Below are 20338 nucleotides of genomic sequence, written 5' to 3' on the forward strand. Positions count from 1 at the left end.
GAAAGTCATAGCTCCACTAATCAAAATTATAGGCAAGGTTAAAGTTTTTGCGAACAAACAGACAAACAGAGAGACAGACAGACGGAGAAAAAGACAGACAGACAGACAGACAGACGAACACGACAAAAACTATATACCACAGAAACTTCGTTTACGGGGGCATAAAATACAATTGTAAATATAAAAGTCCATGGTCAAGGTCAAAGGGTCAAAGTTCTTGTCATCAAATGAAAGATCTTGTCGTAGGGATTAAATATGTTGAGTGTGAAAGCACTAGCCTTAACCCTTAAAATTTATGGTCAATGTTTGCTTTTTTAAAGTAGGTCAAAATCCAAGGCTAAGGTCAAAGGGTCAAAGTTGTTGATATCCAATAAAAGGTCTTGTCACAAGAATTACATATGTAAATGATGAAAGACCTAGCCCTTACTGTTCAAAAGTTATGTCCAAAGTTTTTTCGTAAGTATGGAAATGTCCAAGGTCAAAGTCAAAAGGTCAAAATTGTTGGTTTAAAATGAAAGGTGTTGCCACAAAGAATTGATATTTGAAATATGAAATTCTTAGTACATGTATCTATAGTTTAAAAATGAGAGCCAAAGAAAAAGTTTGGACTTTTGTGTAAATTAGGGTCAAACTCCAAGATCAAGGATCTTGATATCAAATGATAGGTCTGGTCACAAGAATTGAATACTGGAAATATGAAAGCCTTTGTTCTAACCTTTCAAAAATTATGTTCAAAGTTGTATTTGAAAAGTAGGTAAAACTCCAATGTCAAAGTCAAATAGTATGGAAATCTCCAAGGTCAAAAGGTCAAAGTTGTTGGTACTCAATGAAAAGTCTTGCCACAAAAAATACATATGTATAGTATAAAAGTCCTGGTATCTATTGTTCAAAAGATATGGCCAAAGTAAAAATTCTGAATTTTTGTGTAAAAGCGGGTCAAACTCCAAATTCAAATGTGGTGGTACCCAAAATAAAGGTCTTATCATAAGGAATACACATGTGAAATATGAAAGTCATAGCTCCACTAAATCAAACGTTAGGGGAAAGTTAAAGTTTTTCAGACAAACAGACAGACAGCCGGACAGGCACGAAAGAAACTATATCCCCCCCCCCCCAAAAAAAAATTGTTTATTCGCTTACGTTTACGCTGGGGGGGGGGGGGCATAAAAATGTAAATAAAGTAACAGTTACTCAAATATCATTAGATATTCTTCTATATTAATTTTCTTCAGTCTTTTCATTCAATTCTTAGTTATTACAATGCCAAGACTGTCATTTCTTAAATTATAATAAATACAGTACCTAACTTTTACTACCTCACTTGATCATTCTGGCAAGTTCAGAATTACAAGTATAATCTGGGCTATTTTTAAGCTTGCTGGAAAGACCCAAGAAGATGCAAGGACAAAATGGCAGCGCACTGGAATATTATAAACTAAGTACCGGGTAATCATGTTTTCTATTGCTCTCTTATTTTTCACCCCAGATTGAAATAACAGTAAAGCACACAATGCTTATTTAGCTGAGTTATTAAGCTGTGTCATTGTCAAGTCCACTCTAGAATTCATTATTCTAAATTGAGGCCACCACCACCCCCTACGGTACCTTAATGATTTATCAATTCAGCAAATTTAAGTTCATAGGCGTCGGAACCGGGGGGGGGGGGCTAGGGGGGGCTTAGCCCCCCCCCACTTTTTCTCCCAATATATACTTAGTATAGGCATTGAACATATCTTAAGTTTAGACCCCCCCTCCTTCCATAGATTTGTCTTAGTATAGGTTAAAATTGGTAGAAGTGCTGGTGTTTGGAAGAAAATTTCTTGGTACTGGACTTCGAACCTTGCCACCCCCCCTCCCCAGAAATAGGATTTTTTGTTTTTGGGAAATAGACATTTTTGCTTGTCAGTTTTTTTGAGGATCAAAAAAATTTTCTTACACTTAGCCCCCCCCTTCCACTTTCAATTTGCTTCCGACGCCAATGAAGTTCCAGTGGTTCTGATATCTACCTCTGTGTTTTATGATAACTACAGCGCTAACTCACCTCTCTTTTTGAAAGAATTGTTTGTAAGTACCGGTACTAGAAAATAGTGATATGGTAATGTCTTTTTCCATTTTAGTCGCCCGCGTGGCGCAGTCGTTAGAACATCTGCTCTAGAGATTAAAAGTAAGGAGTTGATCCTTACGTCGCGGGTTCGAGTACCACTGCGGGACATGGAGACTGGTCCTTCGGATGAGACCGCATAAACCGAGGACCCATGTCACAATAGGTGCTGGCACGAAAAAGATCCATAACTGCTTTGGAAAGGGCCGTAAGTGCCAAGTACAGGATACAATTTGCAGCTCTCCTCCGGCAAGTGGTGGCGTCTCCATAAAAATGAAAAATTCTCGAGAGGGACATTGAACAACATTCAATCAATTAATCAATCAATCTTCCGTTTCAAAGTACAGCGATTGATTTCCAGTAACTTTCAAAACCAATAGACCTTTTCATAAATAATGTCATTAATAAGTTTCAACCCTAGAGAAATCTTAACGAGGTTTCACAAAAATTCGTATCGGTCCTTGCCTGTAAAATTCAACAAAGCTTTGTAAGAGCCTTTATCTTTCACGTAATATAGTAGCTACAGAACTGTAGCTCTCTGCTTGAGAAAATTTGGACAGAAAAAGCAGAGAGCTACAGATCCTAGTGTTGTAAAAACCTTCGATTTACGCCGACGATTTTTTGTCGCTACTTCAGGTAATTTATTTCGTGTAGTTTAAACTTTCTCTGGCTTTTAGAATTGTATCCTATAATTAATTATATATGTAACCCTATGGCCTTTTTCCGTTTTGACGTCCGTAACAAAAAACAGCCATTTGTTAGCGTTGAATAGTAAGTAAGTTATCAAGAATTTAAGTTAAATGTATGATTATAATTATGAAATACCTTTTTAAAGTTGAGGGAAGTATAAAATAGAAGAGAAAATACTCGACGTGAGCGACAAAAAAAAGTCAGCGTAAATCAAAGGTTTTTACAACGCTTGGATCTGTAGCTCTCGGCTTTATCAATACGAATTTTCTCAAGCAGAGAGCTACAGTTCTGTAGCTAATAGAATAGTACCTAAGCCACATTAATTCAATATCACGTTGATATTATATTCATGGTAATCATAAAAAAATACCGGTACTTTATGTAGAAAAACGAATGCTAAAGGTGCTTGAATAACCAGTTAGTTTAGCCCATTAAGCAAAGACTGGGGGCGAAGTACAGCTTTAGTGTACTTTGCAAACAAAAAGCTTTTAATGGCCAGTGTGCAACTTTTTTACCATGGCAACCAAGGAATTAGTTACTCTATGGAATCTTGTCATCCATACAAATGTTTTGTTACATAATAATATTGTATCTGAAGCTATTTATTATTCATTTATAACGTCTTTTGTGGAAGAGCTTATTTCAGCCCTAAAAATTTTGAGAAAAAAATGCCTGAATGTAATAGTAAATTGTATATACAAAAGTCTTCGTTAGGTGTTCAGAATTATACCTATGGGTTGATAAGGTACCAAAATAACTTTATTTGACCCATATTAAATTGACATTTATGCCCAATCACATTTTAAAGAAAAAATATATATTCGTATCTATCAAAATCTATACCAAAAAGGCCAAATAATAACTGTTTTTGCATTGTTGCTAGGGACAATTTTCTGTTGCTATGGAGATTAATGATTATAAATTATTCTTGCATTTTAAAATATTATGAGGGCTATTTTCTATTACTTGAAAAATTGTATCTGCCACAATAAGATAAAAATTTATAAGATTTTTAACCCAACCCTGTACCATTTTTCACTTTTTAGCTATCAAAACATCCAATTTTGTTGCTAGGCAACGAATAGGATTTTTCAAAAAACCCACGCTTTCAAAATCATTCTCTAAAAGAGAAAGTTCTCTGCTTTTATGTGAAAGTCATGCAGAATCTGTATTAGCTTGGTATTTTTTTAAATTTGACCTTGAATATTGTGAAAATCAAGGAAAATGCTGAATCAGCAAAAATGCAAAAACATACATATATTCTAATGTCTACCATAGTACTAGCTTCAGATGAAATGTCAATGTCTTGTGTGTTTTAAACAAATAAAGTGTGTGTCTTTCTCATACCAGTAAACGAGAATTATTGTTAAAGATTTGATACATAATTTCAGGCTTTAAAGATCAGAGATTTTCAGTGCCTTCAAATAGAAAAATTGGCTGGTTGCTAAGGAAATTACTTTGATCAGGTTTCCATAGTAACCATGATCCAAAACATTTTTTATTTCACATACATGGATCATAGGTCAAGAGAAATCTATGTGTGGAAAATCATTGAATTCTGAGAACCTGAGTGAATCACCTTTTGCATGATTTTTATATGGACTGGTACTTAATAAGATAAATGTTCACTGGTTTCACTGTTCATCTGGATGGAATCATCATGGAATCCTAGGCGGTTCATCAATGCACAACATAAGGAACATCTTAATTTAAATATTTCAGAACACTTTTTACATAAATATTCACACCATTTTTCGACTGATTTCACATCACATCACATCACTTCACATGACATCACATATCTTTCACATAATTAATCTTACAAGTCGAACACGACGACCATCCTCCATGTATCACTGACGTGCCGAAGACTCCAAGGCTCCTCCAATATTGAATACGGATGCGTTGATTCCTTTTCAGAACAATGTGTTACTCTTGTACTTTCACCTGTAGATATTTGCTACCAGTTTCGCTGAGGATCATCAACTTCACTACAAGCTGACAAGTACATATATATACTTCTCCAAAACGTCCATACTAAATAGACAAAAGAAAAGAGTGAGTAAAAATGCATAAAATCCAAGAAAAAAATATCTGAAATATAAAGCAGACTACTAAATGCTGTCAACAGAAATCATGAAACCCGTCGAGTTGCAGCCCCAGTCCCTACAGCCTCCCGCAGCAAGAAATTAACCTCCCTGCGTTTTAGTATTGGATACCTTGCAATAAGTGTACCCCTGTAGTTCGGCAGAGCCACAACCCCCTCCTGCAACAAGAACCGGCCTCCCTGCATTCTGGCATCTCGAATCGAGAATCATGACCCTGGGGCGAATATAGATTCTAAATAATAAAAGCTTGTCAGAACACGACCGACAAGGGTAGTACAATATTTAAACCACAATAAAACCCCAATCCCGCAGTATTGGCAGCTAATCCCGCAGTATTAGCCTAATATTGTACTTTCACCTATTTACAGGCCAATTCACAGCTCATGAAATGGCTCGAACCATATTCTAGTAAAATTTATCATTATTAATTCATCGAGAACATAAAGCAACAGTATTGAATACTGTCTTGTCAAACCTTAAAATTTCTCTCATTAATCCTGACAAATTTCATTGATTTTGTAATTTTAACTAATAAATAAACAAACCAAAAATATACGTATTTACCAATTTTTATAAAAAGTAGTCGGTGCTTTCTAAGTTATTAAAGAAATCGGCAAACAATGAAAGCTTACTTTTACTAAAACAAATTCAAAGTAATCTTAGTGCCAAAGTACTACATATATTCGGGTTAACATCGAGAATAACCTTTGCTGCTGTACCAGGCAGTAAGCATGACTGTTGTTAAGCCAAAATATATGCAATAAAAATAAATTACATTTACTTAGGGGGCACAAAAAAGTTTAGGTGTAAAACAACTTTTTAATTAAATATATTTAAGTTAACGTCTGAATTCCTTTTCAGCATGACAGCGAACGTTAAGTCAAACATAATTAATAATTAAAATCATGGAGAATATTTTTCTGGAGGTTTTATTTTTCTCCCAAATTTTGAAAACGTTTCGAAATTTTGAGGCAATAAGGTCTTATAATAATCACCGGGCCAGGTTTGAAATATTACCCCGGGTGATATGTCACACCAAAGATCTAAAAATGGCGGACCTAAGGGATAATCACCGACTCTGCCTCTGTCTCGTTCAAAACTTAACTCAACAAACAGCCAAGGAAAAGAATCTCTGATTGAATATCTAAAATACAATAGACTTAATAATGGAGTCTCTCAAAAATATGTCTATAAACCTGAGAAAAATAATCATAACCAAGGTATAGGTGGAAAAAAATTCTAGATAAGATTCCAAATAAAACAAACCATATCACTGCTTCATGAATCCAGTAGCTAGCAATGAGGACCATAAAGCCTAAAATGGAATGTCTTATTCAAAACATGTTGCACAAGTGTACTGATATAACCCTCTGAGCTTAAAAAAAATTATTCGCCTATAGATTTATCATATACTCATATACTTCAGTAAATTTCCAAACTCATCTTGAAATTAACTTGTCTATTATTTAATTGTCTAAATTTATTCAAGAAAAATGCCCAGTGTATTGAGATACACTCTGGTTTCTACATTTTTCTTAAAGACACACAGAAAATATGAATGTTCAATGAATTTTCTATTTACGGTGAATGCTATTCAGTTCTATTTATAACTTGTCAAACCAGTGTAAAACTATTCAAGGACACGCATGAGTGCTACGTGTACTACTTAAGGTAAAACAGGTTTTGTAAACACCGTATGAGTCTGTAAAGCATGGTGTAAAAATGCCGTTCAAAAAAATTGTATGAAAACAAAAATTCTAATGTGCAAAATGAAGAAATAAAGGTACTTCACACCAAATATATATCAAACTGTATACATAAGCTACTAGTGACAACAATTTACCTGTCGGATAAAAATAGAATGAAGTCAATGGAGTGTTTGATTTAAAAGCACTTCGCGCTTGCGTGGCTGACTACTGTAAGGAATGTATTTATTTCATACTGGTATTGTAAACAGAGCTTTACTCAAACCAAATTAAAAAATGTAAAAAACAAATGAGGAAATAAATTCATTTCTCGATTATCACTAACCCAGGTTCACCCCTGGAAGGTCTTGTCTATCTTACCTTACAAAATAACCATTTTTGACAGACAATAATCTCCACGCCCAGGGACCGTCACGGCACCAATGTAACCGGAATTCGCTACATGGAATCAATGCAATTTAGGAAATTCCACTATACCAGTGTAGCGAAAATGACCGTATGAAAATACCTCTTTAATATCACTCACTTTCTTTATTAATAATAGTACTTCGCGTTTTATTCCTATTTCTTACTAACCAATAAACCTCTTGATTTCAATATAGTCACGAAAGTGACTTACTAACCCAAGAATTTTAATAACAAGAGTTTGCAAATTAACAAGTATTTATTATGACCACAAATGTATTTTATTAACAGCACAAAAATATGACATTTATTTATTTACAACAAAAACTGATGTACTAACGACCTTGTACTTATGAGCCTCAATAAAAATAGTGCCTACCTAACAAATGTACGATGTCCAGAGCCCGTCCTACCCAACGCTAAGTCCGAATGAAAATGACCCACCCCTACACGAAAAATCTACTATGCCTAACCTAACCGGTTTACCAAAAATAGAAATAAGGAACTGGAAAATGGACGTAAAAATAAGGAAAACAAAAAGGATAATGATGAACGATTGAACGAGACAGAGACAGGGACCGGGATCCACCCCTCTAATCAAAAAGTGAGCTGGTACGAACCTTTGAGAAGGTTCCAGACCAACTGATCTAAACGTGAAATGCTGGACTTTAAATACACCGCGGTCTGAAGGTGTGTCTCTCTTATCCAATCAAAATCTGCATTCTAGTATAACCCCGACAAGGACGTTACCCAAATCACTGTATAAAGCTAGAAAGTTTCCGAATGTAAAACAAACAATCGTAACCAATAAGAATTATCCTTATTTACTAACTATGTAAAATCCAATCCTACCACATGTATTATCCGCAATGCCATGTTGTCCCAGTCAGACGACCAAACGCGCCTCTAATTCTGAAGAGTTCACTAATGGAACTACAACGTATTGCCTTGATGAAGGATATGGAGATGAACAGTATTCAATATCAAAATCCATAAAACTATACACAATGGAAGCAGAACAAACACGGACCTCCAAAACATCAGAGAAGGAATCAGGTGCTATGGAGGAGTGAGCATCCCCTCCTGACCGGTCATACCCGCCGTGTGCTCCTTGTCATGATCGGGATTAACGGAAAAATCCGTCGTCAATACATTATATAAATAATGGATAAACAATTAGTATGAAAAACGTCAGTCAGCATTTGACTCAATGATAAATTGTATTTACTGACAAGGTCATTGTATCAACCATAGAACTTGCGAAATGATGACTTTAAACCAGACTGCTGATATTCTTGTTTCATCAACTTGTTTGTCAATAATTTACCTCATTTTAGAAAACTTTCATACACAGAGGATGCTCTTGTGTATCGAATCAACTGATATATATTAACCCCATATGCATTTGATGAAGGTATATTGCTGCATGAGTAAGGGAAGTTGATGATCGAAAAGTTAAAGTCATCATGTTTATCATAGAGCTTGGTTTTAAGATTACCATTAATGTCTTTTTCCAGTGAAATATCCAAGTATGAAACAGTTGTGTCAGACTCTATGGTATCTTTTTTCTCAAGCAGCTGTCAATGATATCAAAAGGCCTGGATTTTAAAAATTTGCTCAGGCCTTACTATTTTGGTTTAGGGCCACAATATTGGGGTCAGTTTTTATACCCCCGATCCGAAGGAGAGGGGGGTATACTGTTTTACCCTTGTGTGTCTGTCCGTCTGTGTGTCCATGTGTCTGTCGATAAATTTTGGTCAAAGTTTCCACAGCAACTACTCATCGTAGATGCTTGAAATTTTAACACAATCTTCTGAGGCATGCCATTTGGTGGAATGCATTTTTGTTCAAATCTGATGTCAACTTCCTGTTTGTCTGTGCATCTGTCCGTTTCATGCATAACAATTTTTTGTCAGTTTTCTCAGCAACTACTCATCGCAGATGCTTGAAATTTTAACACAATCTTTTCTGAGACATGCCATACGGTGGGATACATTTTTGGTCAAATCCGATGTCAACTTCCTCTTTGTCTGTGCATCTGTCCGTTTCATGCGTAACAATTTTCTTCTAAGTTTTCTCATTAACTATTCATTGCAGATGCCTGAAATTTTAACACAATCTTTTCTGGGGCATGCCATACGATGGGATACAATTTTGGTCAAATAACTACCTGTTTGTCTGTGCGTCTGTCTTTTTCATACATAAAAAATTTTCGTCACAGTTTTCTCAGCAACTACTCATCGCAGATGCTTGAAATTTTAAAAAAATCTTTTCTGAGGCATGCAAAATGCTAGGATACATTTTCGGTGAAATCCGATGTCAACATCCTGTTTGTTTGTGCATCTGTCTGTTTCATACAAAACAAATTCTCGTCGCAGTTTTCTCATTAACTATTCATAGCAGATGCTTGAAGTTGTAGTACACTGTTTGTTGAGGCATGCCATATGGTGGGCTCATGGACTTGTTATTATTTCTGACATGACATTAAGAAATTACATGTACATTGTTTTAGCATTTTATTTTCCCTCTTTGTGTACATACACAAACAACATACAATTTATATACAGTATAAACATATTAAAGCGAACACATGAGAATATAATGAATAGATGCTTATAGTGAAGTGATTTTCATTCCCTGTAAGTTGTAAATAAATTATGAAATTAAGTGATAAAACTAATTTTGCTTTTTACAAAGCAAAATTTCCTATCCCTGGCACTTTGTTATGACCTTGTTTTACCTTGTTTTAAGGAAGTGTTTCCAATTCCTCTATGAGATTAAAAAAAATTTGTTAATGCAAGTTTCCTTATATACATATTTTGTATATAGGTAATATTATATCTTTTATTTAATATAGAATACAACTCAGTGATGCATTTCACCGCAGGTATTTGATTTTTCTCACTTTTCTCAATTGAGCAACAAACAGATTGTCATTTGTATCTGTACACAGTCCCCAGGGTTCACTCAGTCCACAGTCTATGTAACGGAGGAACTGTCCATCCTGGTCTATGATGTGGACACACTCATTGTTAGCATCAGCTGTAAGGATGTGACTCTGACTATCTGTGGTGATTCCTCGTGGATTGAATGGTTTGTTCTTTGGAGCAGGAGTATGTCCAGTGTACCTGAATCTCAGTTTCCCGACCTGATTGACCACCACTACTGCTCTAGCTCCTTTGTCAGACACACAGATATCTAGGTTCCTGTTCTCATTTATGTATCTGTAATAACCACCAGATGAATATAGAGGTTTACCTTGATCATCAAACTGAATGGTTTGTTTCTCTGTGAAGCCAGAGTAACGGACAACTTTTGTTGGTTTGTAATCATCACTGTCCATGATAACCAGGAGGTCACCAGAGGAGGTACTACAGACACCTTTAGGTATCCAGTTCTGTAGTCTGATCACCTCCTCTATCTTCTCATTCTTCACAATGTTCACAGTTCTATCATCATAATCAGTATAAACTAGATCTCCACTTTTTGTCACTGCTATGTCATATGGTATTTTCCCTGACTTGGTTGTGATTGACTTGAGTAGTGATCCCTGATTGATGCTGAAGAGTTTCATGGTGCTGTCATGTCCACTTGTCCAGATTTCTTCATCACTCAGACAGGCCACGTTGTAAAGGTTATCATACCTAGTGTCTATGGTGTTGACAGTCTCTGGTTCATCAAGCAGCTGTTTGACTGGAGGGGAGGATCCAGCTTCTGGTGATTTCTGTGTTGTCTTCATTCTGTAGCCATGTTTATCTGAAGTAAAAGAACTTGATGATACGGCTCCAAACATTTTATTTAGTTCTTCTCCTTGGATTTTTCCAGGAATTAATTTGGGAAAAGATACCATAATTTTGGGTGGAAGATTTCTGTATCTTTGTACATTGGATGTTATACTGAACAGTCTTGACAAGTCATTTGTGTCTATTGCCATTTCAACTGATTTGATTTCATCCTTGATGTCAGACATTGTCTTGTTTATTTCATCCAGTTGTTTCTGTAGAGTTTGTAACTGTGTGTTTTTCATCTCATCAACTTCAGCTTTAAGTTTCTTGACAAGTTTGTCAATTTCTCTGTGCCAGTCCTCTCCATGTTTTGTTATGGCTGTTGATAGATCTCCATATTCCTTTTCTAACTGACTCATTCTGTTTTGTACATCAGAGGCAATGTCCTGGTAGGTTGGGTAAATTGTATCATTTAATTCATTTCTTTCCTTTTTAAAAATGTCCTTCTTTTCATCCAAAATTCGCAAGAGATTAGATAATTCATGACCTAAATGTTGATTGGATTCAATGCAGCTGATGCAGACAGGAATATCACATTGTTTACAGTACATTTTACATCGTTCTTTGCTATGAGTATTACATCCAGGGTAGAGGGGGGTAGATTTCCTGGACTGAAATTTGACGACTTTGTGGTCCTTAGATTCATCAGAAATCATATGTTTCCCAACGCAAGCTGTACACAGGTTGACAAGACATGTATCACAGTGCATCTGTACCACAGCGGTCTCACACAGGTCACATCGCATCACGTCCTGGGCACTGGTACGGGGGTCCATCTTTAGATTCTGTGACTGAAACAATAAAAGTGCAACATTTATGTCAGATTATCATGGTTATGCATTTATTGAATGGGGTTTGAGGGCAACATTAAATTTGGCAGACTCGGACAACAAAGCCTTTGTCAGATTGTCAGACTAGAGGACAACCTTGAAAGCCGAGGCACGTAATGGCTTTTCCCATATATTTGTAGACACGTTTTCCAGATACATGTATATACCGGCCGGTACATCACGGCTATGAAAAACAATTTTTTCACTTGTCACTCGGGCTATTACCTTAAGTTTTAGCTGGTCAATTCTGTCCTTACATTGTCTCACATTGCCATGAATACCAAAATAAAAATTAATATAAGTAATACTTTCATGATTTTGTTTACATGTTTATTGTGTTACATAAAAGTACAACTTAACGAAACAAGAAACAACCGAACTTGGACGCATAACCCTGTCGGGTTAACTGGTCAGACTAGAAATTGATTTTTATGCATAGAAACACTGACCCAAAAGACATTTGCCCTCTACAATGCACTTGCCTAGATTAAAAATTCACTAATCCCAAACCAGCGGGCCTAAATTGCTTCGAGTCCTGTGTACATGTATGTTTCTTCAATCATCGACACTCACAGTGTGTAAATCAATCTTGTGTATATCAAATGATTTGTTTAGCTACATTGTAGATAAACAATTCATTTGATATGTAAAAGATTGATTAACACATTGAATCTTTTTACGAAGGGAATTTTGTTCCCATGGTTCAAGTTTATAGTACAAATTTTCAAGAATTTACATTTTTTACATTTGAGAATCAGAATGCTTCAATTACTTCAATGTTTGTTACCTTCAGTAATGGCGGCCGTCCTGTCTATCGATCTCTATATGGGCTGTGTATAAACTCTGATCATGTGACCCACTTACCTGTGTTATCTACCTGTCAGGTGTTTATACTTCCTGGTCTGTAGTGAGGATTTAAACACCTTCAGAACATGAGTCAAGTCTCTGGATATTATATCCATGTAGAATTTTTAGCTCACCTGAGCCGAAGGCTCAAGTGAGCTTTTCTGATCAAAATTTGTCCGTTGTCTGTCGTTGTTGTCGTTGTCGTCGTTGTCGTTGTCGTCGTTGTCGTAAACTTTTCACATTTTCATCTTCTTCTCAAGAACCACTGGGCCAATTTCAACCAAACTTGGCACAAAGTATCCTTGGGTAAAGGGGAATCAAGTTTGTTCAAATGAAGGGCCACGCCCCCTTCCAAGGGGAGATAATTATGAATTTGTGAAAAATTTATGACATTTTTAAAAAATCTTCTTCTCAAGAACCGCTGGACCAAGAAAAATGAAACTCATGTGGAAGCATCCTCAGGTAGTGTAGATTCAAGTTTGTTCAAATCATGACCCCCGGGGCAAGGGTGGGGCCAAAATAGCCGACCCAAGTTTTACATAGGAATATATAGGAAAAATCTTTAAAAATCTTCTTCTCCAGTACCACTGGGCCAGGAAAGATGAAACTCATGTGGAATCATCCTTAGGTAGTGTGGATTCAAGTTTGTTCAAATCATGACCCCCGGGGCAAGGGTGGGGCCAAAATGGCCGACCCATTTTTTACATAGGAATATATAGGAAAAATCTTTAAAACTCTTTTTCTCCAGAACCACTGGGACAGGAAAGATGAAACTCATGTGGAATCATCCTCAGGTAGAGCAGATTTAAGTTTGTTCAAATCATGACCCCCCGGGGCAAAGGTGGGGCCAAAATGGCCGACCTAAGCTTTACATAGGAATATATAGGAAAAATCTTGAAAAATCTTCTTCTCAAGAACCGCTGGGCCAGGAAAGATGAAACTCATGTGGAATCATCCTCGGGTAGTGTAGATTCAAGTTTGTTCAAATCATGACCCCCGGGGCAAGGGTGGGGCCAAAATGGCCGACCCAAGTTTTACATAGAAATATATAGGAAAAATCTTTTAAAATCTTCTTCTCCAAAGATGAAACTCATGTGGAATCATCCTCAGGTAGTGCAGATTTAAGTTTTTTCAAATCATGACCCCCGGGGCTAGGGTGGGGCCAAAATGGCCGACCCAAGTTTTACATAGGAATATATAGGAAAAATCTTTAAAAATCTTCTTCTCAAGAACCACTGGGCCAGGAAAGATGAAATTCATGTGGAATCATCCTCAGTAGTGTAGATTCACGTTTGTTCAAATCATGACCCCCGGGGCAAGGGTGGGGCCAAAATGACCGACCCAAGTTTTACATAGCCTAGGGATATATAGGGAAACCTTTTAAAATCTTCTTTTCAAGTACTTCAAAGCTATGATTTGTGATATTTATATGGAATCATCCTCAGGTAGTGTAGATTCTAGTTTGTTCAAATGATGAACGCCTGGAGGGGGGGGGGTGGAGTAAATTCAAGCCTGATGTGCTCAGGTGAGCGCTGTGGCCCCTGGGCCTCTTGTTTGAGATGTTATCATTATGGTATAAACATTTTATATGCCAGAACTCACTACCCTATATTTTTAGATTTTTCCAAATTTATAAATGAAAGTTAAAGTTCAGAAACTTTGGAGTAATGTCGCTTGTTTTAGTGTGAAGACATAAATAGAAAGAACTTTTCATTTATTATATTTAATTGGCGAAATTAGGTACCGTATGTGAGAATTCAAAACATTCATATTTTTTTACACTCCCTCCTTCCAATATTGTGAGTCTGATTAAAACGATTTAAAGGCCTTCAAATCAGAAAAGCAGAGTTATTATTAATCATATTTAATTTCCAGTGATGGGGGTTAGACTTTACTGGTATTATGTCCCATGGATGTAACAATACGGGATCAGACATCAGTGTAATCTCTCGAGGGGATGTCAATATTGATTTAATTTTTATAAGAATATTTACATTTGCAAATGTTTTCCCTTATATAACACTACTGAAAGCAATGCGTATGTCTATCTATATCTGTATAAATACCAGTACGGGGTCAAGAGGTCATAGATGTGCGTATGGATAAACGTTCGACGTAATTTCTCAGTGACGTCATAAAGGGTCGACGCGTGTTCAGTGGATTACATACATGCCGTTGGGTTTGAAAAATAATGCATTTCACACGTTAAAAGTCACAATCAGGCAATTATAAAGTATGAATAAGTCACAAATGTAAATATAAGTAATAAGGTATCATTTTAAAACATCTATCGGGCTATAAATTAGGGAATAACTATCTTCTAATTTGGTATTTGCGATCGTTAATGCTGATTTAACGGTCGCAAACTGAGTTTTACCGGCGACGCGTAAGCGGAGCCGGTAAAACGGATGTTTGCGACCGTTAAATCAGCATTAACGGTCGCAAATACCAAATTAGAAGATTAGTTATTCCCATTCTAATGCAATCCAAGTATTTTGTTTGTTGTTTACATGAAATACTTCACGGAGCATTGTGTTTTGCGTCGCTCTATTATGACGTCACAATGCAAAAGCTTTCACGCTCGTTAATGCTCGTTTTACTGCTTTAAACATCAGTTAATTAGCCAATCAAAGAGTGTTTTACAAAACAATTGCAATAGAATACGGGTTGGTACGAGATTAAATTCGTCATAAAGCCCTTCGGGCTTTATGGAATTTAATCTCGTGACCACCCCGTATTTATATCCCGATAGATGTTTAAAAATGATACCTTATTTCTTAAATAAACAGCTTAATATGTTTTACGGTGTGACCGTTGGGGCGAGCGCAGTTGTACCATCAAAAACACTTGAGATCAGCCACTTCGAACGTCAAGCCGCACGAGACATCTCGACTAGCTGTGACGTCATATGACGTCACAAAGCTCGTCGGAGCTTACGGAGACAGCCGAGCGTCTGTTTAAAACTATAGAACTAGTGCAATTTTTGTCGAAAAACATTGCAGAGTTATTTCTTGTTTCTTTGAAAGATTTCTACAAACTGAAAGCCTGATATATGCATTACGTTGTTATTTATTTATTTATTCGGCAATATTCGCGCAAAGGACATTGGGTACTGCAGGAATTCTAAGAATGTTGCACAGAGAAAATTGGCTGACGTATGTACAGATTTCAATCCGAATTTCCTCTGTTCTTACACGTTAGTCTATTGAGCTCGCTTCGCGACGCTCGCTGCGCTCGCTATAAGAGAGTAAAGAGCAAACAATGTTTTTATGTAAAAACGGTCAGTGTGACTGAGGTGAGCATTGTGGCATATGAACCTCTTGTAAACAGAGTTATCTTTCTTTGCACTGGAAATTTCCTAAATGTATATCTATCTAGGAGGAGTAACAGCAGGGTCACGTTACTAGTACTCATATGTAAACATCTCAGTGTATGGAAAGCCAACGGATTCAAAATCCCAACTCTGTAATTCATAAAAAGTACACATTGAAACCTCTATATGTAAATTGTATATCATAATTTCATAACTTGTCGATTGTTCTATCACAATTTGTTAATTGTAAATTATCCAACATATTAACTTGTAAAATGTGAATGCAAGTTATGTGAATGATCACGTGTAATTCGTAGACTTGCGCTTTGTCATTCAACTTGTGAAATATAAATTGTACTTTCGTGATTTGTAAATTAGGGAATAACTATCTTCTAATTTGGTATTTGCGACCGTTAATGCTGATTTAACGGTCGCAAACGGAGTTTTACCGGCGACGCGTAAGCGGAGCCGGTAAAACGGATGTTTGCGACCGTTAAATCAGCATTAACGGTCGCAAATACCAAATTAAAAGTTTAGTTATTCCCATTCTAATGCAATCCATGCATATTATTTGTTGTTTACGTCTTATTTTGTTGAATTTTGTTACATGAAATACGTCACGGAGCATTGTATTTTTGCGTCGCTCTATTATGACGTCACAATAAAAAAGCGTTCAAGCTCGTTAAGGTCAAGATCTAGTAAATAACTTGAGACTACTTTTTTGATGCTAGATCCATTATGACGTCATAATCGATTTCAAATTTCTGTTTCCCGTACTTTACGGCTTTAGCAGAATTATGTAGAAAATAGGGTATTTTCATGACATTCAGTTTGAAATCATATGAAAAGTAAACCGGATACCTATATTAAATTTGATATTAATTTAAAGAAGAGGCCATGAACATACTAATTACCGTTTTCTGAGAGACTGTAGGCATTCTGGATACATTTTCTTTGTCGAATATGAGAAAAACTCCCATATTCATGACTGGTTTTCTTAATTTTTCATTGAAAATGACAGTTTAAAATACAGTTTTTCATCTTGTTAACCTTCAATATTATGCTCCGAAACACCTTATTTGACCAAGCTAAAGTTGTAAAGCATCAATAAAGAAATTTATTTCTCAAGTTTGATAAATCTGTAGGCACCTTTCATTTACTAGATCTTGACCTTAATGCTCGTTTTACTGCTTCAAACATCAGTGCATTAGCCAATCAAAAAGTGTTTCACAAAAGAATTGCATTAGAATTACGCATGGTTGCATATTAAGACGAAAGAGGGCGCTATAAGGATGGCAAGTTATTTCGCCTCAAAGCTTAAAAGATCTTTAACCAGTTTTGTAATATGCATGCATATTTTGCCTGTAATCGGTCTCTTAAGCTGTTTAAGAAATAAGGTATCATTTTTTGAGTTTTATGTAGATGTAAAACGGGTTGGTCACGTGATCAAATCCCATAAAGCCCGAAGGGCTTTATGGAAGATTTGATCATTTGCCAACCCGTTTTACATCTCAATAAAACTCAAAAAATGATACCTTATTACTTATATTTACATTTGTGACTTATTCATACTGATTGTCACTTTTAATGTCCGTAATGCGTTATTTTTCAAACCCAACGGCATGTATTTAATCCACTAAACGCGCGTCGACCCTTTATGACGTCACACAGAGATTACATCGAACGTTTATCAAAACGCACATCTATGACCTCTTGACCCCGTACCTGTATTTATACAGTTATAAAAAACGCGTGCTTTCAGTAGTGTTATATAAAGAAAAACATTTGCAAATGTAAATATTTACAAATAAAAAGAGCATTCCTGGATCTAAACACACAAAACTTCGCTCTTTGTATATACACAGGACATTCGCGGATCTCAGAAATTTTCAAAAAAGGGGGTCGGGGTCCAATCCAGTTAAAAATACCAATACATGCAGTGTCCAAACCGCAGGCCCTGAGGAGTTTTTTTTTTTGTTGTTTTTTTTGTTTTTTGTTTTTTTGTTTTTTGGATAAACAGAAAGTTAATTTTTTTACATTAACAATATTCGCCAGATATTTCGCCTTTTGACTTGTTTCATTTTCCAAACGTGAACAAACACATTTCAGAACAGGCACGTAGCAACAGCCCCCCTTCTTTTTTTTTTGTCAACCCTACTTTTGAAATGGGGTTCGTTTTATAAGTAAATGAACACAAACACCATGTTGTCGTTATGGATAAGTGTATTCAATGAGTATTATCACAGCTCTGCAAGATATAAACAATATATTAGATATTTTATAACAATACATACATGTAGATCACTTGCCAGATAGCACGGTCAAAAATAAGAGTTATTTCTCTTTAATTGTGCTCATTCATAAAACATTAAGAGTTGTCTTTCTTAATCAATAATATGTACAAAGTATAAACACTGGAATTTATAGATGAAACAATAAGATCAAATTATATTGAACTCTTCCAGAATATTATAATTATATGGACGATATACAAAATATATATTAGGGATGTCAAATCGGTCAATTGTTGATACTCGGTTACTCGGACGTTTTTCCGATCGAGTACCCGGGTACTCGGTAAAAGTGTAAATAAATATGAACAAGTTAATTGATAATTGTAAAACATTGTAGACTCTTGTAGAAATAAAACCGATGGGAGGTTACCTGTAAATGCGTTGTAACAATTATGACCACTTTGTAACCGACGAAATTTAATCTAACATTTTTTTAAGTTCAATTTATTTATCAGATAAATACGAGAAATAAAATCAGAAATGTTCACAGTGTTTTTGTTTAAAAAATAATCTGTTCCGTAATTGTAATGTAACTCTTTGGTGCGTTTGATGTCCAAGTGATAAGTTGTCTGAGCTATATGTACGGTATAAACTTGATCAAGTTATCCTATAACAGAGCGGATTTATACGATCTTCGTACACTCTGATCCTAAATTTCATAGAATTACGATACCGTATGTTGTAGTTTAGAGCAACGATGGACAAAAGATTTTTAAAGCATTTGCATTCAAATGCATCCAAATCAACAATCGCACGTGCAATATCGTCTGTCACTTTCCCGAGAATTTACGGCTTCTTGTAGAATTGACAAAATTATTTAATTTGTTTAAATATAATGGATCTTAAACGATGTTCAATGAAAACAAATAATTAAAGCAAACTAAATATAAGGGAAGACGACAGTCGAAGGTGAGAAAAGCCCGGGTAGGTACATCAGGTGTTTGGTCACGATAATTACTGTATAAACACTGCCACAGGCGATAACGGTCATTTAGAGGCATAGGAAACCCTAATTACTGTATGTACAAGTGCAATGAACATTTTACGTTTTAAAACCGATGTTTTAATGCATTAATAAATAAGCTTAGAAATATTTTGAAAATATACATCCGAGTAACCGAGTACCGATTTTAGTATTCGATACTCGGACGTTCAATCGAGTACCCGGTTAACCGGGTACTCGTTGACATCCCTAATATATATACATCATACCTATATGTGATATAAAGCCATTCTCCAATTACAACTGATGAATGATCTATAACTCAGTGATCTAGATTCTGTCCAGTCTTGGTCATGGTCGTAATTTCAGTCAACATAGACAAACAAATATACCAAAAAGCAATATGTCTGCTGGTCAGACCAAGATCTCCAACAAAAGTAATTAACTAAGTTAAAACCAATAGAGAGGGAAACTAACCAACCAATGAAATCCAAGTTGGCCCTGACACTACACAAGATATAAATAGAAAAGGGACAGGGGTTTAAATGACCACTGTGATGTCATACATCTATAAATAACACAATAAACACAGATTGATGTAAATAATTCCATGTGGATTTATTCAATAAATGAAATGCTGAAAAGAAATAAATATGATAAATCAACTGAATTAATTTAATCCTGAAATATAATAATTAATATATGAAATAAATCACCCTATCACATACTTCCCCTCTTCGTGAAATGACGTCCTCGTCATTTACTATTTCATACAAAAATAACGACTGTAAAATAAAATAAAATCATAAAAACATAAAATATCACTGAGAAATATATACACTTACCAAACTGACTAACTGACTGACTTAACTGACTTTCTGTACTTGTCTAACTAATTCTTACCTGTAATAATGTCTATCAGAGCCTTTTCTACTAGTTCCTTACTGTTGTTGGAATGAAATACATTACTGGAAGCTAAAGTCTGTAAATAATCTGCTCTTGTCTTCCAGTCTGGCTGTTGTGTTGCTACTTGTTGATTTACTAAATAGTCTCCACTGGTAATCCATGATGTTGTTTTCTTTGTCCTTTGAGATCTTCTAGGTACTGTCTGCTGTTCATGAGCTGAATGTTCCTCAGAATTGGTATCATCCAAATCATCATCATCAGCTTCAGCTTGCTGCTGTGTATCTGCAGACGGTTCTATTTCCTTCACATCAGTGTCTTCTGTAATACTAGCTACTGAAGTACCTGTGTCATTAACTTGTTCAACAGGTAAAGGTATACCGGCATTACCCTCATCTTCAGCGCTCTCTTCCT

General features: G+C 35.7%; 2 protein-coding genes across 2 annotated transcripts in view; one reads left to right on the plus strand and one right to left on the minus strand.

Annotated features, from left to right (window-relative positions):
* The window catches only part of LOC134253085 (SUMO-activating enzyme subunit 1-like), a 41815-nt gene that overhangs the window by 13114 nt on the left and 8363 nt on the right, over positions 1-20338 (plus strand). The window lies entirely within an intron of this gene.
* LOC134253081 (uncharacterized) lies at positions 9608-12450 on the minus strand. The gene is made up of 2 exons (XM_062735597.1): positions 12413-12450; positions 9608-11586 (listed from the first exon to the last, which is right to left on the minus strand). Exon 2 carries the CDS (start codon positions 11569-11571, stop codon positions 9889-9891), a length of 1683 nt encoding a protein of 560 aa, XP_062591581.1. The 5' UTR covers positions 11572-11586; positions 12413-12450; the 3' UTR covers positions 9608-9888.

The sequence above is a fragment of the Saccostrea cucullata genome, unplaced genomic scaffold, assembly GCF_032062105.1.
Source record: "Saccostrea cucullata isolate Sc308-1 unplaced genomic scaffold, CSIRO_AGI_Scuc_v1 ctg1525, whole genome shotgun sequence".
NCBI classification, from domain to species: Eukaryota; Metazoa; Mollusca; class Bivalvia; order Ostreida; family Ostreidae; genus Saccostrea; species Saccostrea cuccullata.

Coding starts and splice junctions, on each gene's coding strand:
- LOC134253081 (XM_062735597.1), bottom strand. CDS start 11,571: ATGGACCCCCGTACCAGTGCCCAGGACGTGATGCGATGTGACCTGTGT.